The 15,173-nt window shown below is 36.0% G+C and overlaps 1 protein-coding gene across 16 annotated transcripts in view; it reads left to right on the top strand.

Annotated features, from left to right (window-relative positions):
* Positions 1–15,173, top strand: part of tor (tyrosine protein kinase receptor torso) — a 435,792-nt gene that overhangs the window by 266,642 nt on the left and 153,977 nt on the right. For all 16 annotated transcript variants that reach the window (XM_067775615.1, XM_067775614.1, XM_067775610.1 and 13 more), the window contains one exon: positions 11,453–11,899. In XM_067775615.1, coding sequence (XP_067631716.1) covers positions 11,453–11,899 — 447 coding nt within the window. The remainder of the gene's footprint in view (positions 1–11,452; positions 11,900–15,173) is intronic.

Genomic DNA, 15,173 nt, shown 5'->3' with positions numbered 1-15,173 from the left:
AGGGTAAAGAGCTAAGAAAAATATGTCATAAAACTAGCAGTGGTTGTGTTGCATAGAATTTGCATAGCCAGCACGGCTGATTCTTATTCCGACGATCAAAATTGACCCCGATTCGGCGTTGCCTTTCCACCCAGTGTGCATGCTAGACCTGCAGGAAAATTTATGGAGATACTCCTGGATCAACGTCTCACGGCAGCAAAAGAGGATGAAAGATAACTGTCACATACAGCTTGGTTTTCGTAGAGAGCACTACACTACGTATGCCATGGCAGAAGTGATAGAAGCGATCATGAAAGCCCAAGCAAGTGGAATTGCATGGGGCGCCTAAAATGCAGAGCTACCCAGCACTGAATCTTGGAATGTCACTTTCAACAGTCTTCTTTCCTTGGACATGCCGGGGAAAGCGTGATTTTCGCCTAAGAACAAACCTGCCAGCTGCTACTGGATGATCACAGTTTCCAGCTAGAAACGTCACAAAAGAGGTCGCCATTCTCATGAAGAAGAATCTCTTTAAAGTTGGCAAATTACTCAATAGTTATTTTTCTCACGTAAAAGTTGTCTTCAACATCAGAGATGTCGAAGAGGCGGATCTTAACTACCATTAGTATGACGATATAGGACTCACAAATAAAAGCACGTAGCTTGACGAATTTGCAGGGCTAAAGAACGAGCTCACTCAGGCAATATCATCAATTACATGGTGTGCTAAAGTGACAGTGCCAAAGGAGAAGATGGTTGCCTGGTCCGTTAGGGTAAGTATAGTCATAGAGCGCACACAGCACGCTTCCGGAGTAATACTAAATGTGGCCCGATTTATGGAAGATGGGACCGTGGGGGTAGGTTTTAGTGGGTAGTCCTTAAAAAGTGGAAGGCGGCGGGCGTACGCTCGGAGAGTCTCGCAGTGAGGCTTAAAAATCTCGGTCAGTACATTATGCAATTCCTCCATTCATAGAACTCAAAAGGAGAACATAGCAAAACTTAACTTAAACAAACAAAACGTTACACAAAAAAGAGTAAATAATTAAAAGATTTGCATATCTGGGCATTACGTTACATAACAATACATTACATAACACAAATCCTAGCATAAAAATTCTGTTTTCTTTTAAATTAATTGAATACTTACAGTCTCTCATAATTCCGTGCGGAAGCTCATCCAAAAGCTTATAATTATTATGATATTGTTTTCATTAGGTTGTCTTTGAGAATGACAAAAGCTGCTAAAAACTTTATCTGTTAAGCAAAATAAAGTAAAACAAGTGAGGAGGTCTAAGTTCGGGTGAAACCGAACATTTCATACTCAACTGTACACTTGAAATGCTGTTATTGTTTGGTGTGCTTAATAGTGTTACAAGGCTGCGCAATAATACATACACATATGGTTCTATTCTGAACTAATTTTCGTTCAAAGGAAGTAAAAAGGATACAGAGGCTCACACCAATGACCTTGAGCCGGTAATAATGCAGTTTTCCTTCAGATTTGGGGATTCCCCTACTGTTTATTTTAAAATAAGGATATAACAGAACAATAAACATAAACACACAAGTGCCATTGTACTAAAAAGCGTTATTACAAAAAAGGGCAGTTATTAACGAAATTCTCCAAGTTTTACTAGAAATAGCTTATTACCTGCATCTACGCACTTTTGCAAAACTTTTATATAAAAGAAGGCGATTTAACAGATTTAGTACATTTTTACTGAAAATATTTCCTGTTAAACATCAAATTTTTCGTCGAGTTATGGCTCCAGAAAAGTTGGGAAATGCATTGTAAGAAAGGGGCAGTGCTACACCCATTTTTCAAGATTTGAATTTTTTCCCATTTCTTGTTATAATGGCACAAAATAGGATTGGTACAAAAGTATTTTTCACTAAGATTTAAATTATTATTTTTGCCTACGACCCTTTTTAAAGTCATTTGTATACAAGTGGGCGTGGCCCTTAACCAATCTTATCCATTTTTACTAGAAATATTTTCTGCTACAAGGAAAATATGTGTACCCAATTTTGTTACGATATGTACATTTTTCTTCAAGTTATGGCTCCCGAAACATTGAAAATCGCTTAGACAAAAAAGGGGCGGTTGCAAACCCATTTTCAAAAATTTTAGTGTTTTCCAATTTAATGTTATAATTTAATTTAGAAAGTAAAATTCTATTGATACACAGCTCTTTTTCGCTAAGACATAGCTTATTTTATTCGTCTACGACCCTTTTAAAAATCTTGTATATAAAAGTGGGCGTGGTCTTTAACCGATCTCGTCCATTTTTCTAGAAATATTTCCTGCTATAGGGCAAATTTTTGTACCCAATTTTATTACGATCCGTTGATTTTTCTTCGAGTTATGGCTCCCGAAACATAGAAAATGGCTTAGTCATAAAAGGGGCGGTGCCACGCCCATTTGTTTAAATTTGAAGTTTTTTCTATTTATTGTTATAAATCCACTTAGTAAATGAAATACCATTGATATAGAGCTCTTTTTTGCAAAGATATAGCTTATTTTATTCGTCCACGGCCCTTTTAAAAATCTTGTATATCAAAGCATTCGTTATAGTAAAGGGAACCTCTCTGCCGAATTTTGTTACGATAGGTTTAACGATTTTTGATTAATAATATTTTTAAAATTGATTTTATCACAAGTGGACGGAGCCACACCCATTTTAAAATTTTTTTTCAAGTTTTTGTCAAGAGTCTCAATATCAGTCCACACGTCAAATTTCAACGTTGTAAGTGTATTTTTTACTAAATAATCAGGAGTTTTGTGTTTTCCAAAATTTTATATATATAAAAAGTGGGCGTGGTTATCATCCGATTTCGCTCATTTTCAAAACCAATATCTTCTGGGACCACATAAGCTCGTGTACCAAATTCGGTGTAGATATCTCAATATTTACTCAAGTTATCGTGTTAGCGGACAAACGGATGGACGGACGGACATAGCTCAATCAGATTTTTTTTCGATACTGACGATTTTGATATATGGAAGTCTATATCTATCTCGATTCCTATATACCTGTACAACCAACCGTTATCCAATCAAAGTTTTAATACCCTGTGTACAAGTACAGCTGCGTATAAAAACGAGGACCACTTTAACTATTTTCAAAAAAGTTAAAAATATATTTATAAGTGGAATATCGTGATATTCCTCTGGGAGAGCAAAGGAAAAGGTACCAGTTAGAAACTTGATTTTGAATTATAAATTACTAGCGTACCCTCGCCCGCTTCGCTAGGAGATAAATTCAATAATTTGCTGAAAGAGAATAAAATTAATATGAAACAAAGCAAATTCTTTGATACAATTTCATTCGAACTTTATTGTAACACTTTTTGGTAGACAACGTTTTTGGGTTTTCCATCTTTCGCGTAAATGAATAATAACGATGGTTTGCCTACTCGTGAGCAAGTTACATACAATTGTCCATGAGAAAAAATTGGGTATTCTAAATTAATACCCCACATTTGTAGAGACTGTCCTTGCGCCTTATTAATTGTCATAGCGAAGGCAAGGCGAACAGGTAACTGCAAACGTTTGAAATCTAATGGTAAATCCGTCGGAATCTGTGGAATTCTGGGTATCAAAACGTCTTCTCCTTTGTACTTCCCTTTCAAAATTGTTGCATCGAAAACATTACCCATTAGCTTCTTCACAGCGAGTCTGGTACCATTGCAAAGTCGTGGCACATTAATGTTGCGCAGCATATTAATCGGTGCTCCAATTTTTAATCGTAAAATATGAGGTGGTAGGCCTGGCAAATCGAGTGAGTATAAGAATTCAGTTGCATAATTTACGACATCATCTTGATCAGTAATAGTGTAATTGACTTATATGCAACTATGACACCAGGTATTTGATACAGAATAGCTGCATTTATATCATTGACGTCCTTATTTTTCCCAGCTAAAATTGCTCTTTCGCTGAGCCAATCATAGTTTTTGTAATATTGAACTATGTTTGGAAATACACTCTGTATCAATGCCTCTTTAGACTGTGCAAAAGTGCAGATGAAGGCAATGTAATCCGTCCTGTTGGATCAACAGACATTTGGCCATTTCCGATTTTCAGTAATTACTGTGAAAATTTAGCTGCTGACGGATCGTTTTGTAGTTGAACACGTACGTTTTGTAGTAAGTGTAAGCGTGTTTACATGTCTCCATAAATACGATGATTTTAAACATGCATTGATTTTATCTGCAGCCGTGGATTTTGGGATCACAGGTAATGTTTGCCTGAAATCTCCAGCCAATAAAATCATGGCACCTCCAAAGACTGTTTGGCTTCCTCGTAGATCTTTCGAAGTTCTATCAAGTGCTTCCAATGACTCCTTGTGTGCCATAGTACACTCGGCCCATACGATGAGCTTGCATACTTTAATAACTTTTGCCATTCCAGATGTTTTCGAAGTATTACATGTTGGTGTTTCATTTACCTGCACATTCAAAGGCAACTTAAATGCAGCTTTACCCGGCGTACGTTGTAACGCCCGAGATGGAATGAATGTTGCATTATTTTTTTTGTTTTGTTTGTCGATAATTTAGTTTATTGTTCTGTAAATTGAATTGATTTGGTTTTATCGTTCGGTGTAAAGATAAACAAATTTTTTGGCGTTCCAACTCTAGAGCAAGCTACATATATCTGGCCATGTGAAAAGCATGGACCCTCTAAACTTAATCCTGCAACAGTAAGCGATTGTCCTTGTGCTATGTTGATTGTCATTGCAAAAGCAAGGCGTACAGGAGACTGTAAGAGCTTAAAATTGAATGGCAAATCTGTAGGAATCATTGGGATCCGTGGTATGAGCACATCTTCACATTTGCTTTTACTGCTGATGATTTTTGCTTCGATTACATTCCACCATTCCACATTTCTTAACGCAAAGTCTGGTTCCATTGCACAATTTTGGTGGGTCTAAATTCCGAAGAAGCATGACTGGTGAGCGAATTTTCAAAGTTAATATATGCGCAGGCATTCCAGGTGGTTCTAAAGAGTTTAGAAATTCAATTGGATAATTCACAATTTGATTTTCATCTGTAACTCATCCGATCGATTTATATTTCGTCACTTCACCAGGAATTTGGTTTTGAATGCGATCATTGATTTTGTTAACATGATCATTTTTGGGAGCTAAGATTGCTAAGATCGCATAGCAAAAAAAAAGAAAAATAAAAAATTTTTATTTAAAATTCTTAATTCTGAAATATGAAAAAGCTTCGTCTGGATCTAAGGAACCTATATCCAAAATTTGGTGATGATTGAAGTATGGGAAACTCGTTTTCATAGGGAACACACACACAGAATTAGATTTTTATATATATAGATGTAGATAGACTGAAGCTAACAAATTTTTTTATCGGCGGCAGATTACTAAACGCCCAAAATGTATAACACCTAAACTCAACTGCAGCCAAATTTAGGTGTTAAAATAACCTAAGTTTGTACGGCAGCCATAGTTCTGAAAAATCCCATTTATAGGGAAGGTGACACGCCCCTTTTTCCCCCATTGCACATTTTACTGGAGGTGTTAGGACTTAACGTCATATAGCTCCTTTCCAATTTTCATTATCCTACCATTACTACATCCAGAGATATGCACTATGATATATTCCATTTGTATGGGAGGTGCCACGCCCCCTTTCAGATTTCGGTTGTATTTTAAATATCTTGATATAATGAATAATAACCACTTTTTCCATATATAGGTAGGTGTACGTTGCAGTTTAGTACTAAAAACCTCAAGGAAAAGATGTAATATGGTGATCAGAGCTAAGCTAGACGTTATTTTGAGTTTTATAAAACCGTTCCACTACATTGATTTTCTTCCAGAATAATTGCGGAAAAAATAAGGTTTCTTCAGAAAACTTCTATAAAAATCTACCACCTAATTTTAAGTTTGCGTGGTAGAAGTGGTAGAACTTATATTTCAGGAAAAAAGGTGGTAGATCCAAAGAGGATAAATACAATAAGAGCCGTCACTCGTTATTTTTTTGGCATTTACTCGATGTATACTGAGAGGTAGTCGCTACTTTTTTTTTGGGAGAGATGTTTATAAATGTCTTCTATACATTTTCGTGGGGTATTTGTGTTTATTTTTCGACTGTATTTAATTAATTTATTTAATTCTCTTTCCAAAAATCACAGTTGCACAAGGGGCCTACACGGCATGGATAAATGCGAGGCAATTAAAAATGTCCCTCTCAGAAAACATTCGGCATCAATTTTTTCAATTTCCAGCGAGATACTCGCCACAAAATAACGAGTGACGGCTCCTATTGCACTGCTACAACAACAACAACAACAGCTCTTATTGTATTTATCCTCTTCGGTAGATCTACCACTTTAGTGGTAGAAGTCCGAACACTGCTCACAGTTGAACTGCATACAAATTAACGGAACATAAGCGTCGTTTGTATAACAAATACAAAGCAGTAGAAATGTTCAGCCAGCAACGAAATGTGACATACGTTTGTGTATGTGTGCTGAACATATATGTAATACTTCTATATCGCTACTACTGAACTGTGCAGCCTGTCAAACATTACAGTACAGATATACAACGAGAGAAGGAGACAAAATCACAAGGCTGTCGTTAAATTTTTATAAAAAAGGGGCTTAAATATATGTATATTTCAACAAGCCGTCTTGCTTCTATCAATATGGTACATTAGGCTATTTCGTTCTCCAAATGAAAAAGTAAGCTTTTGTTTTCCATTAGTATTATAAAATTTTTATTGTTTTAAGAACTCCGCAGAATAGCGTTACCGATTTGTGCTGAGCGTGCAGATATACGTATGTAAATGAGCCCTTAGCTTCGTTTGTTTTTTGAAACGAAAAAGAGTATGTTAGAAAAAAATTTACAAAATTGATATTATTTCAACACCAACAGCAGCTTGCCCAGTACCTACTCATATTTTGTTTACTTCATCAAAAATTTACTTCATTAGAAAACTCAAAATAAGCAAAAATTTTGAAAACGTTTTGAGAACGTTTAAAGAAATGCTTGTTGGGATGTATGTATAAGTATATTTTTATAGATGTATATTCGAATTTTTTTCATTTCAAAAATACGAATTCTTCGCCTAGTTTTTTTCTTTACTATTTATGTAAATAATGTACTTTGTATGGCTGCAGCCCATGCTTAAATAATAAATACATCAAGCCTTGTATTGTATTTGTTGGCATTTTCATTGGTTAATCGACAAAACTGAGATTTTATAACAATTAGTATGCAGAAGTTGGGTAAAGGGGATAGTGACCCGTTGAACCCCTTTAATACTTTTTTTACACACGCTACTACAATTCACTAATACTAGCAAAGCCCGCGCATGCGCAGAACATACATTTGCACAGTTTCAGCAAATAATGATGGACAGAAAATTTGCACATTGGGAAGATAGGAAGGTATTGATATAGAAGTGTTATATATATAGTGCTGAAGCATCTCTCATAAACAGTGTACAAACCTCGGTGTTTATGTTTACTCTCCTTCGAAAAAAATTTGCAACTTAGCAGCAGGACACAAATCGAAAAATTCGTATATTTATTCAAAAAATGTTGTACACATGAAATGATCTCGAGACTAGAGTTGTGCTTTTTCGTTCTTTTCAGAGATTCGAATCTTTCGTTCTTTTTCTGATGACAAGTTGTTCTTTTTGTTCATCTGTTCTTGTTTTCAAACAAATTTGTTCACTGCTGCTCGCTCAAGCGAACAAGTATCAAATATTATCGAAAATAATGATGTTGCAGGGACGAAAAATCGTGTGAAGCAAGCTTCACAAAATTCTAGTAGGTCACATTCACCACTTACCACAGCAGAATTTGATAAACTACCACTGTCTGTATTTGTTATTTAATAATTATTTGTACACTTTTTATTCAGGTAATGTGTTCAGAATTTTAACTTTTACTCTCTAAAACTCCAATCAGTGTATTTCTGTGCTTAAACTATGTTAAAAATTGTGTTAAAGTTTTTGGTCTGGTGAAAGTGACCTACTAGAATTTTGTGAAGCTCCGCTGCTTTCCACCGAAGTTTGCGCCTGCAACATCTTTATTTTCGATAATCTTTGCAAGTATAGATGGGGGTGTGTATGCAGCAATGCTTTGTGTAGGTATATTTAAATGTGTTATGAATAAATAAGTTAATATATATATGTATAATTAACTTCAAAAAAGTTACAAATTTCGGAAGATCCAGGAAATTGAAAGAGTACGGACACAAATTGTAAATATGAACTTTTCAAGTTTAATAAATGTAATAATTAGTTTCTTACAAAACATGTTTTTCATAAATAGTCCATACATATATTGTTGTAGCAGTGCCACACACAAAGATGACCACACATATATATCTGGCATCATCGACATTCGTGCTCACTGTGAATTTCTGCGTATGTATGTATGAATTTACAATGTTCGCGAACGAGAAGAGCGAAAGAATAACATTAGATAAAACGAACTAAAAGAACAAATGAACTAAAAGAACAAATAGAACCGAAATCGAAGATCTAGTTCACTTGCTCAGTTGAGAGACCTGGTCAATTGAACAAGTTCAGAACGAAACGACCCAACTCTACTCGAGACGCTCGTCACCCAGAGAAAAATTACCAATCATCAGCACAGCTTCCTTTTGATACCCATATTGAAGTACACATTAACAGCTTCCATTTGATACCCATAATGTAAAAACACATCCTAAGGTTATTCTGATCCACGTTTTGGGCACTATCTTGAGACCCTCGTCACCCAGATGTATGATAATTACCCTCTGTTAAAGAACTTACCAACAGCTTTCATTTGATATCCATGTTGTATAAACACATTCCAGGGGTATCTGGGTCCCCGTTTTGGCCTATATCTCGAGACCCTAGTCACCCAGGGGTACACAAATTATTATGTACTAAAGCATTCATCAACAGCTTTCATGTGATACCCATATTGTATAAACATATTCTTGGGGTACCCTTGTCCACATTTTGGCCTATATCTCGAGACCCTAGTCACGTAGGGGTACGAAAAGTACCCCATATTAAAGTACTCATCAGAAGCTTCCATTTCGTACCCATATTATACAAACGCATCGTAGTGTTATCCGGGTCCACGTTTTGATATATATCTCAAGACCCTAGAAATTAAAATTTCCCCTATTTGATCTCTATAATATGAAAAAAGAACGAATAAAATTGGCCTCGTATCGGCCCCAAAACATGTACAGGAACGAACATCATTTCATTTTTATATATATAGATTCATCGGTTAAAGAAATGTTTCACACTTTTTCGGCTAAAGTTTAAAGTTCTCAATTTACTGCTTGGTTTCCCAATTTCATATGGTTTAAATTCTAAACGTAACGGAACAAAGAGTTTGAAATCCCAAAGTGGTCTAGTAACAGAATCAAACAGTTTAAAAAACTTAGAAATAAGGACTTGTATATATGTATGGTTTTATAACAAAACCCAAAAGTTTAAAGTTATTGCCGAGAATTATAAAAAAAATTGTTTGTGAAAAGTGCTGCAAGTCACGGATTCTTTTCCACAACAGTTTGTTATGCATATGAAGTTTTATAATCAGAGAACGCATTTGGGGGTTCCCGAAATCGATATTTTCTATTAAAACAGTTATTTAATGGCTACTTTTTAAATAACTGTTAAATGCCAGTGCTGCTGATTTCGCGTTCTATACATTTATTTGGATGAGCAAACGGTTTGTTATCCACTTGTTATCAGTCTTTTATCAGCGTTTTATCGGCAAGGCATATACGGTTAGCGATATTTTATAGAAGATTTATAAATTTTCTATCGATAGTAAACGTTACCGATTGATTTATCGGTTTATTATAGAAAAATATCGATTTGCTATACAAAAAATTTTAGTTTCTTTTCGAAAAAGTTCGGTTTCTTATCGTATAATCATCAATTTGCAAACGAAAAAGTTGTCGATTTGTTATTGAAAAATTAGCGATTTGTTATCGAAATGTCATATATGTTTAAACAAAAAATGTTGATTTGTTTTTGAAAAGCTATCGATTTTTTATGGAAAAAACATCTTTTCGCTAATATAATAAGTAATAAAAATATCGATTTGGTATCAGTTTGCCATCGCCGCGTCCTCGGCCTCTTACTGCTTTCTTGTAATCGACGGCTTGCAGATGTGTCATCGATATGACATTGAAGTTACATCGGTGTTTCATAACATATAGCAAATCGATAAGAATTTGCTAACAATCCGATAGCGTGTTGATAAAAAATCGTTATTTTTTCGATAAATTTTCGAAGAAAATTTAGTAATTTTTAAAAATTAAAAATTTTCGATAAAAAATCAATATTCTTTCAATAAAACATCGAAAATTGATAAATTTTCTATAATAAGCCGATAATACCAATAATATACCGATAACTCGTCGATAACACTAGTTATCGATAACACGTCGATAACAAGCCAATAACATGACTATAAAAATCCTTATAACAGCCTTATAACTTTTAGTATTCAGAAATGAATTTTTCCGAATCCTGCTTAATGATTCCAAAACATTGTCGAAATGATCCCAATGTAAGCGCTATCTTATTTCCAAAATAACATAGAAATTGCTCTGGAATGATCCCAAGTTGATCTCATAACGATCTTAAAATATTCCCGACATAATCCCGAAATAGTCGTGCAAATCATCACTAAACAGATCTCGAATAGTACTTAAAACCATCCCGAAAAAACACTAAATAAATCCGAAATTATCTCAAAGTTTTCCCTAAATAATCCCAACATTATAAGAGAAACTCTAGAAATTATCCCAGAACTATAGTCGAACAGTTCAGGTTCAGGTTAGGTTGATCTGACTGGTACGTGAGGACCTCACATAAGCCAAACGAGCGCATAGTGTTACCAGAAGTGTGTTCAATGACCAAACTGAAAAACCTCTTTCAAAATACTGGACCTATGTTATAAAATAACTTCGTCCTCTTGGCAAATACTAAAAGCTTCCTAGATCGGATAGCTGTGCCACGCCTAATAGCTGTAGTTTAAGCCTTGCAAGGGCAGGGTACGGGCACAAAACATTCTCGATTGTTTCCTCCCCCAACCCGCATTTCCTACAACTACTATCACTTACGACAAGTGCTTGCCAAACACTGCCGAGGGGCGCTCCGTTAGAAAATTTCTTCTATTTGAAAAAACTTTATTCTAAAATTTCGATGTTGCAATGCATGGGGCGGAACCCAGGATATTCGGTGTGGTAGGCGGAGGGTTAAAGTCCATAAAAAATTTCACAAATTCTTAAACGAAAAATATAGAAACATACAGGCAATTGAAACGAAAAGGAAGTTTTCTTAAAGGTATGCAAACAATTTTATTTTTTTGCTTTCGTATTAAGGAAGGTATTCTAAACCTATCCTAAGTATATACATATGTATCCTTTTATATCCCTAAACAATCCAGTAAAACCTTTTTTCATATTTACAGCTTCATCAAACTTGCACTAACCAGTGTCTGCACAAAAATGAAACAACAAAAACTTCCAGACATTCAGAAATATATCGCCAGCTGCACATACCATATAAGATGACATTAGTTTGTAGAGATGATAGAAGTTTAACATTTCGCATTACAACACTTAACAATGCAGAAGAAAGTGCTGATGAAGTGATGGAGGATGGTGCAATTGAGAGTGAAGAAGATGAAGAAATAGACGAAAGTACTCGAATAACATTTAAAAGTGAAAATGAAAAGAAAAATGTATTTATTGTATCAGGAAATGTGAATAACACAAAAGTAACACAAATGGAGAAACCAACAACAACAGGAACAGCTAATTCAAATGCTACCAACGTACAACAAATAATACAACAACCAATGAAAATGATTCTTATGATTAAAGTACAAAGTGATACAAAGGTCATGATTTATTTGGTAAGTAGGAAGGTTAGTAGGGTGAGTATGTGTGTAGGTGAGAGTGTGAGTTGGTGTGTGTGTACGAAGTGTACTAGTAAAGAAACACTAATTGAGTTTAAAGTGCAGCAAAGAGTTAAACGGAAACTGGAACCACTTTTTGACTTGAGCAAGAATGTAACTAAAACCGTTTCATGTACTCGAACCAGTTCCAAGCACTGCCGTGAAACATAGAATGGAAGACAATGGGGGTTGCAAAATGAACTTAGGTACATTGTGCCATATTTCCCCACGCAACGCGTTAGAAAGATCCTTTAAACAAGAAGAATTTTATTCTGTGAGTTGAGTTAGGCTAAGTTGAGTGATAGCAAGTTAGAAATAACGATGATGTTAGCTTGAATTTGTAAGAATATCGTTGCGTAGGGACGGGACGATGTGGTTCCAGTGTCACTGATGTCGACCACGGCTGAATTGTCCGGAGACTCCAATACGCTGAGATAGCAAATACTTTCGCCTAGTTCAGGAAAAACTACTACTTTCGGCCAGATGAATCTCAATGCCTTGCAAGAGGTAGTACGTGGGCAGCGTTGATTTAGACTACGGGCGGCGAAATAAACTCTGATCTTCAGTTATCGTATAGATTAACGCTAAGAGATCCGTGTAGCGGTTGTCCGTGATATTACTATGAGCTGGAGTCCAGGTGGCTCTAATAGTTAAATAACTCGACGTAATCGAATGCAAAGAATAATATTTAATACAGAGATACCTTTTAGTCACGCCCAAACCACGCTCGATTGAGCTTAGATTCTTAATTGCCCGTGTCGGACTGATTAGATGATGAGTTCACTGACCGTATTCCGCTTTGGATAGTATCCTATCTAACGCATACTAAATCGAGGCGACTTTTCTTCGGGAGGCGCTACAGGGACACAATAGTTTCAATTATCAGTTTACATTGTGCTCCTGATCGTTAACTCGCGCCACTGACCTTCCTTTCCAGCTGCTTGGTCCTTTGGCCCAGTTGGGTTACTCCCACCTTTTTTTTTTTGAGAGAGTGAATAATTTTTAGTTTATTTCTTCCCTTTCTTTTCTTGAGGTAATGAGTAATTTGTAGTCCGCAAAGGGTGCTGCTTTGGTACACAATAACCCGTCCTGTCAACGATATATTTATTTTTGGTAAGTTGCCCTTGCAGGGCTACTGAGGACTTGAAGTGAAGCTAATAGTACTTCATGGATGTCGTAATAGTGTGCAATGTATATCTATCTCTAGGTCTAAGGTCGTTGTCTTCTTACTTCTTTGGCTCTTTATGTTGTGCTGTTGCCATTTTTTTCAGTAATAATTTTGGAGTCACAGATATCTTCTAAGTACTTTACCTCTGTTAAAAATCCGACATCATTCCATCCGGTGGTTGAAGAGGCCTTGTCTTGAATCAGGTGCTAAATATGGAGGTATTGACATATCACTCGTCGTATGCTATGCAATCTCCATTTTTAATTATGGGACCTAGGGCATTCGAAAAACCTACACACTCCTTAAAACATCCATGCTCGGTGAGGAACTGTGTTAAGTGGAAATTTACTTCGCCATGCTTTCGTGTCAGCCAGTGTTCCAGTCAATATATCCGATGCCCGTTGGTCGAGTTATCACATCTCAGCTGCAAGTTTCGCATACTGATTTCTTATGCTTCAGAGCTTTTAGGATGAAACCAACTTAGAAATCACGAACACTTTATTTGCTATTATATCGATAGGATACACTGATGCGCTGCTTCGTCAGACCCTGTTTTTAAAGCACTGAACTGTCGGAGTGCACATAGGCGCTATGTTCACTTAATGCCGTGGAAATATATACACGTTTAAGACCACAAAAGGTGTTAAGTGAAGCAGAATGAAATTTATGGGAAACGGGGCTAGCATGCGTTACTTGTTACGAAACGACCGAACCCACATAGCTCGTTAGGTGTCAATCAATAACTGCATGAATGAGTGAATGTTCCGGCTGCGTTACCTGTATGGAAGATGAAAATATCCAAGATCTTTATATATCTTATTCGCAAATTATTCGTTGACACGCAGCGACGTACTAAGTAATGAGCCAGTATCACCGCTATACATCCCCGTGGATAAAACATATGCTCTGTTAAATGGATTGATAGCAAGGCCTAACTCCAGACCACTTGTAACAAACACGATTTTAGTCCCCTCTACTAAATCGAGCTTAAAAGCACAAAAACGTCAAAATATTCACACAAACAAAAACACAAGTAAGAAAGGCTAAGTTCGGGTGTAACCGAACATTACATACCCAGCTGAGAGCTTTGGAGACAAAGTAAGGGAAAATAACCATGTAGGAAAATGAACATAGGGTAACCCGGGAATGTGTTTATATGGGTATCAAATGGAAGGTATTAAAGGGTATTTTAAAAGGGAGTGGGCCATAGTTCTATAGGTGGACGCTTTTTCGAGAAATCACCATAAAAGTGGACCAGGGGCCCTATTCAGTAACTGTGAGTTTTAAAATGTACACTTTTTCTTAATATAATTTGTATGAAAGAAAAATGTACATTTCAAAACTCATAGTTACTGAATAGGCCCCCAGGGGTGACTCTAGAATTTGTTTGTACGATATAGGTATCAAATGAAAGGTGTTAATGAGTATTTTAAAAGGAAGTACCTAAGTTTTATATTTGAAAGCGTTTTCGGGATATCGCCCAAAATGTGGACCAAGGTGACCCAGAACATCATCTGTCGGGTACCGCTAATTTATTTATATATGTAATACCACGAACAGTATTCCTGCCATGATTCTAAGGGTTTCTGATTTCGCCCTGCAGAACTTTTTCATTTTCTTCTATTTAATATGGTGTCACACCCATTATACAAAGTTTTTTCTAAAGTCATATTTTGCGTCAAAAAACCAATCCAATCACCATGTTTCATCCCATTTTTCGTATTTGGTATAGAATTATGGATTTTTTCATTTTTCGAAATTTTCGATATCGAAAAAGTGGGCGTGGTCATAGTGGGATTTCGCCCATTTTTAATACCAAGATAAAGGGAGTTCAGATAAGTATGTGAACTAATTTTAGTAAAGATATATCGATTTTTGCTCAAGTTATCGTGTTAACGGCCGAGCGGAAGGGCAGACGGTCGACTGCGTATAAAAACTGGGCGTGACTTCAACCGATTTCGCCCATTTTCACAGAAAACAGGTATCGTCATTGAAGCTATACCCTTACCAAATTACACAAGGATTGGTATATCTAAGTTTGACTTATGGCATTAAAAGTATTCT

The sequence above is a fragment of the Eurosta solidaginis genome, chromosome 3 (genome assembly GCF_040869045.1).
Source record: "Eurosta solidaginis isolate ZX-2024a chromosome 3, ASM4086904v1, whole genome shotgun sequence".
Classification (NCBI taxonomy): Eukaryota; Metazoa; Arthropoda; class Insecta; order Diptera; family Tephritidae; genus Eurosta; species Eurosta solidaginis.
This window is presented reverse-complemented; position numbering and strand designations above follow the sequence as displayed.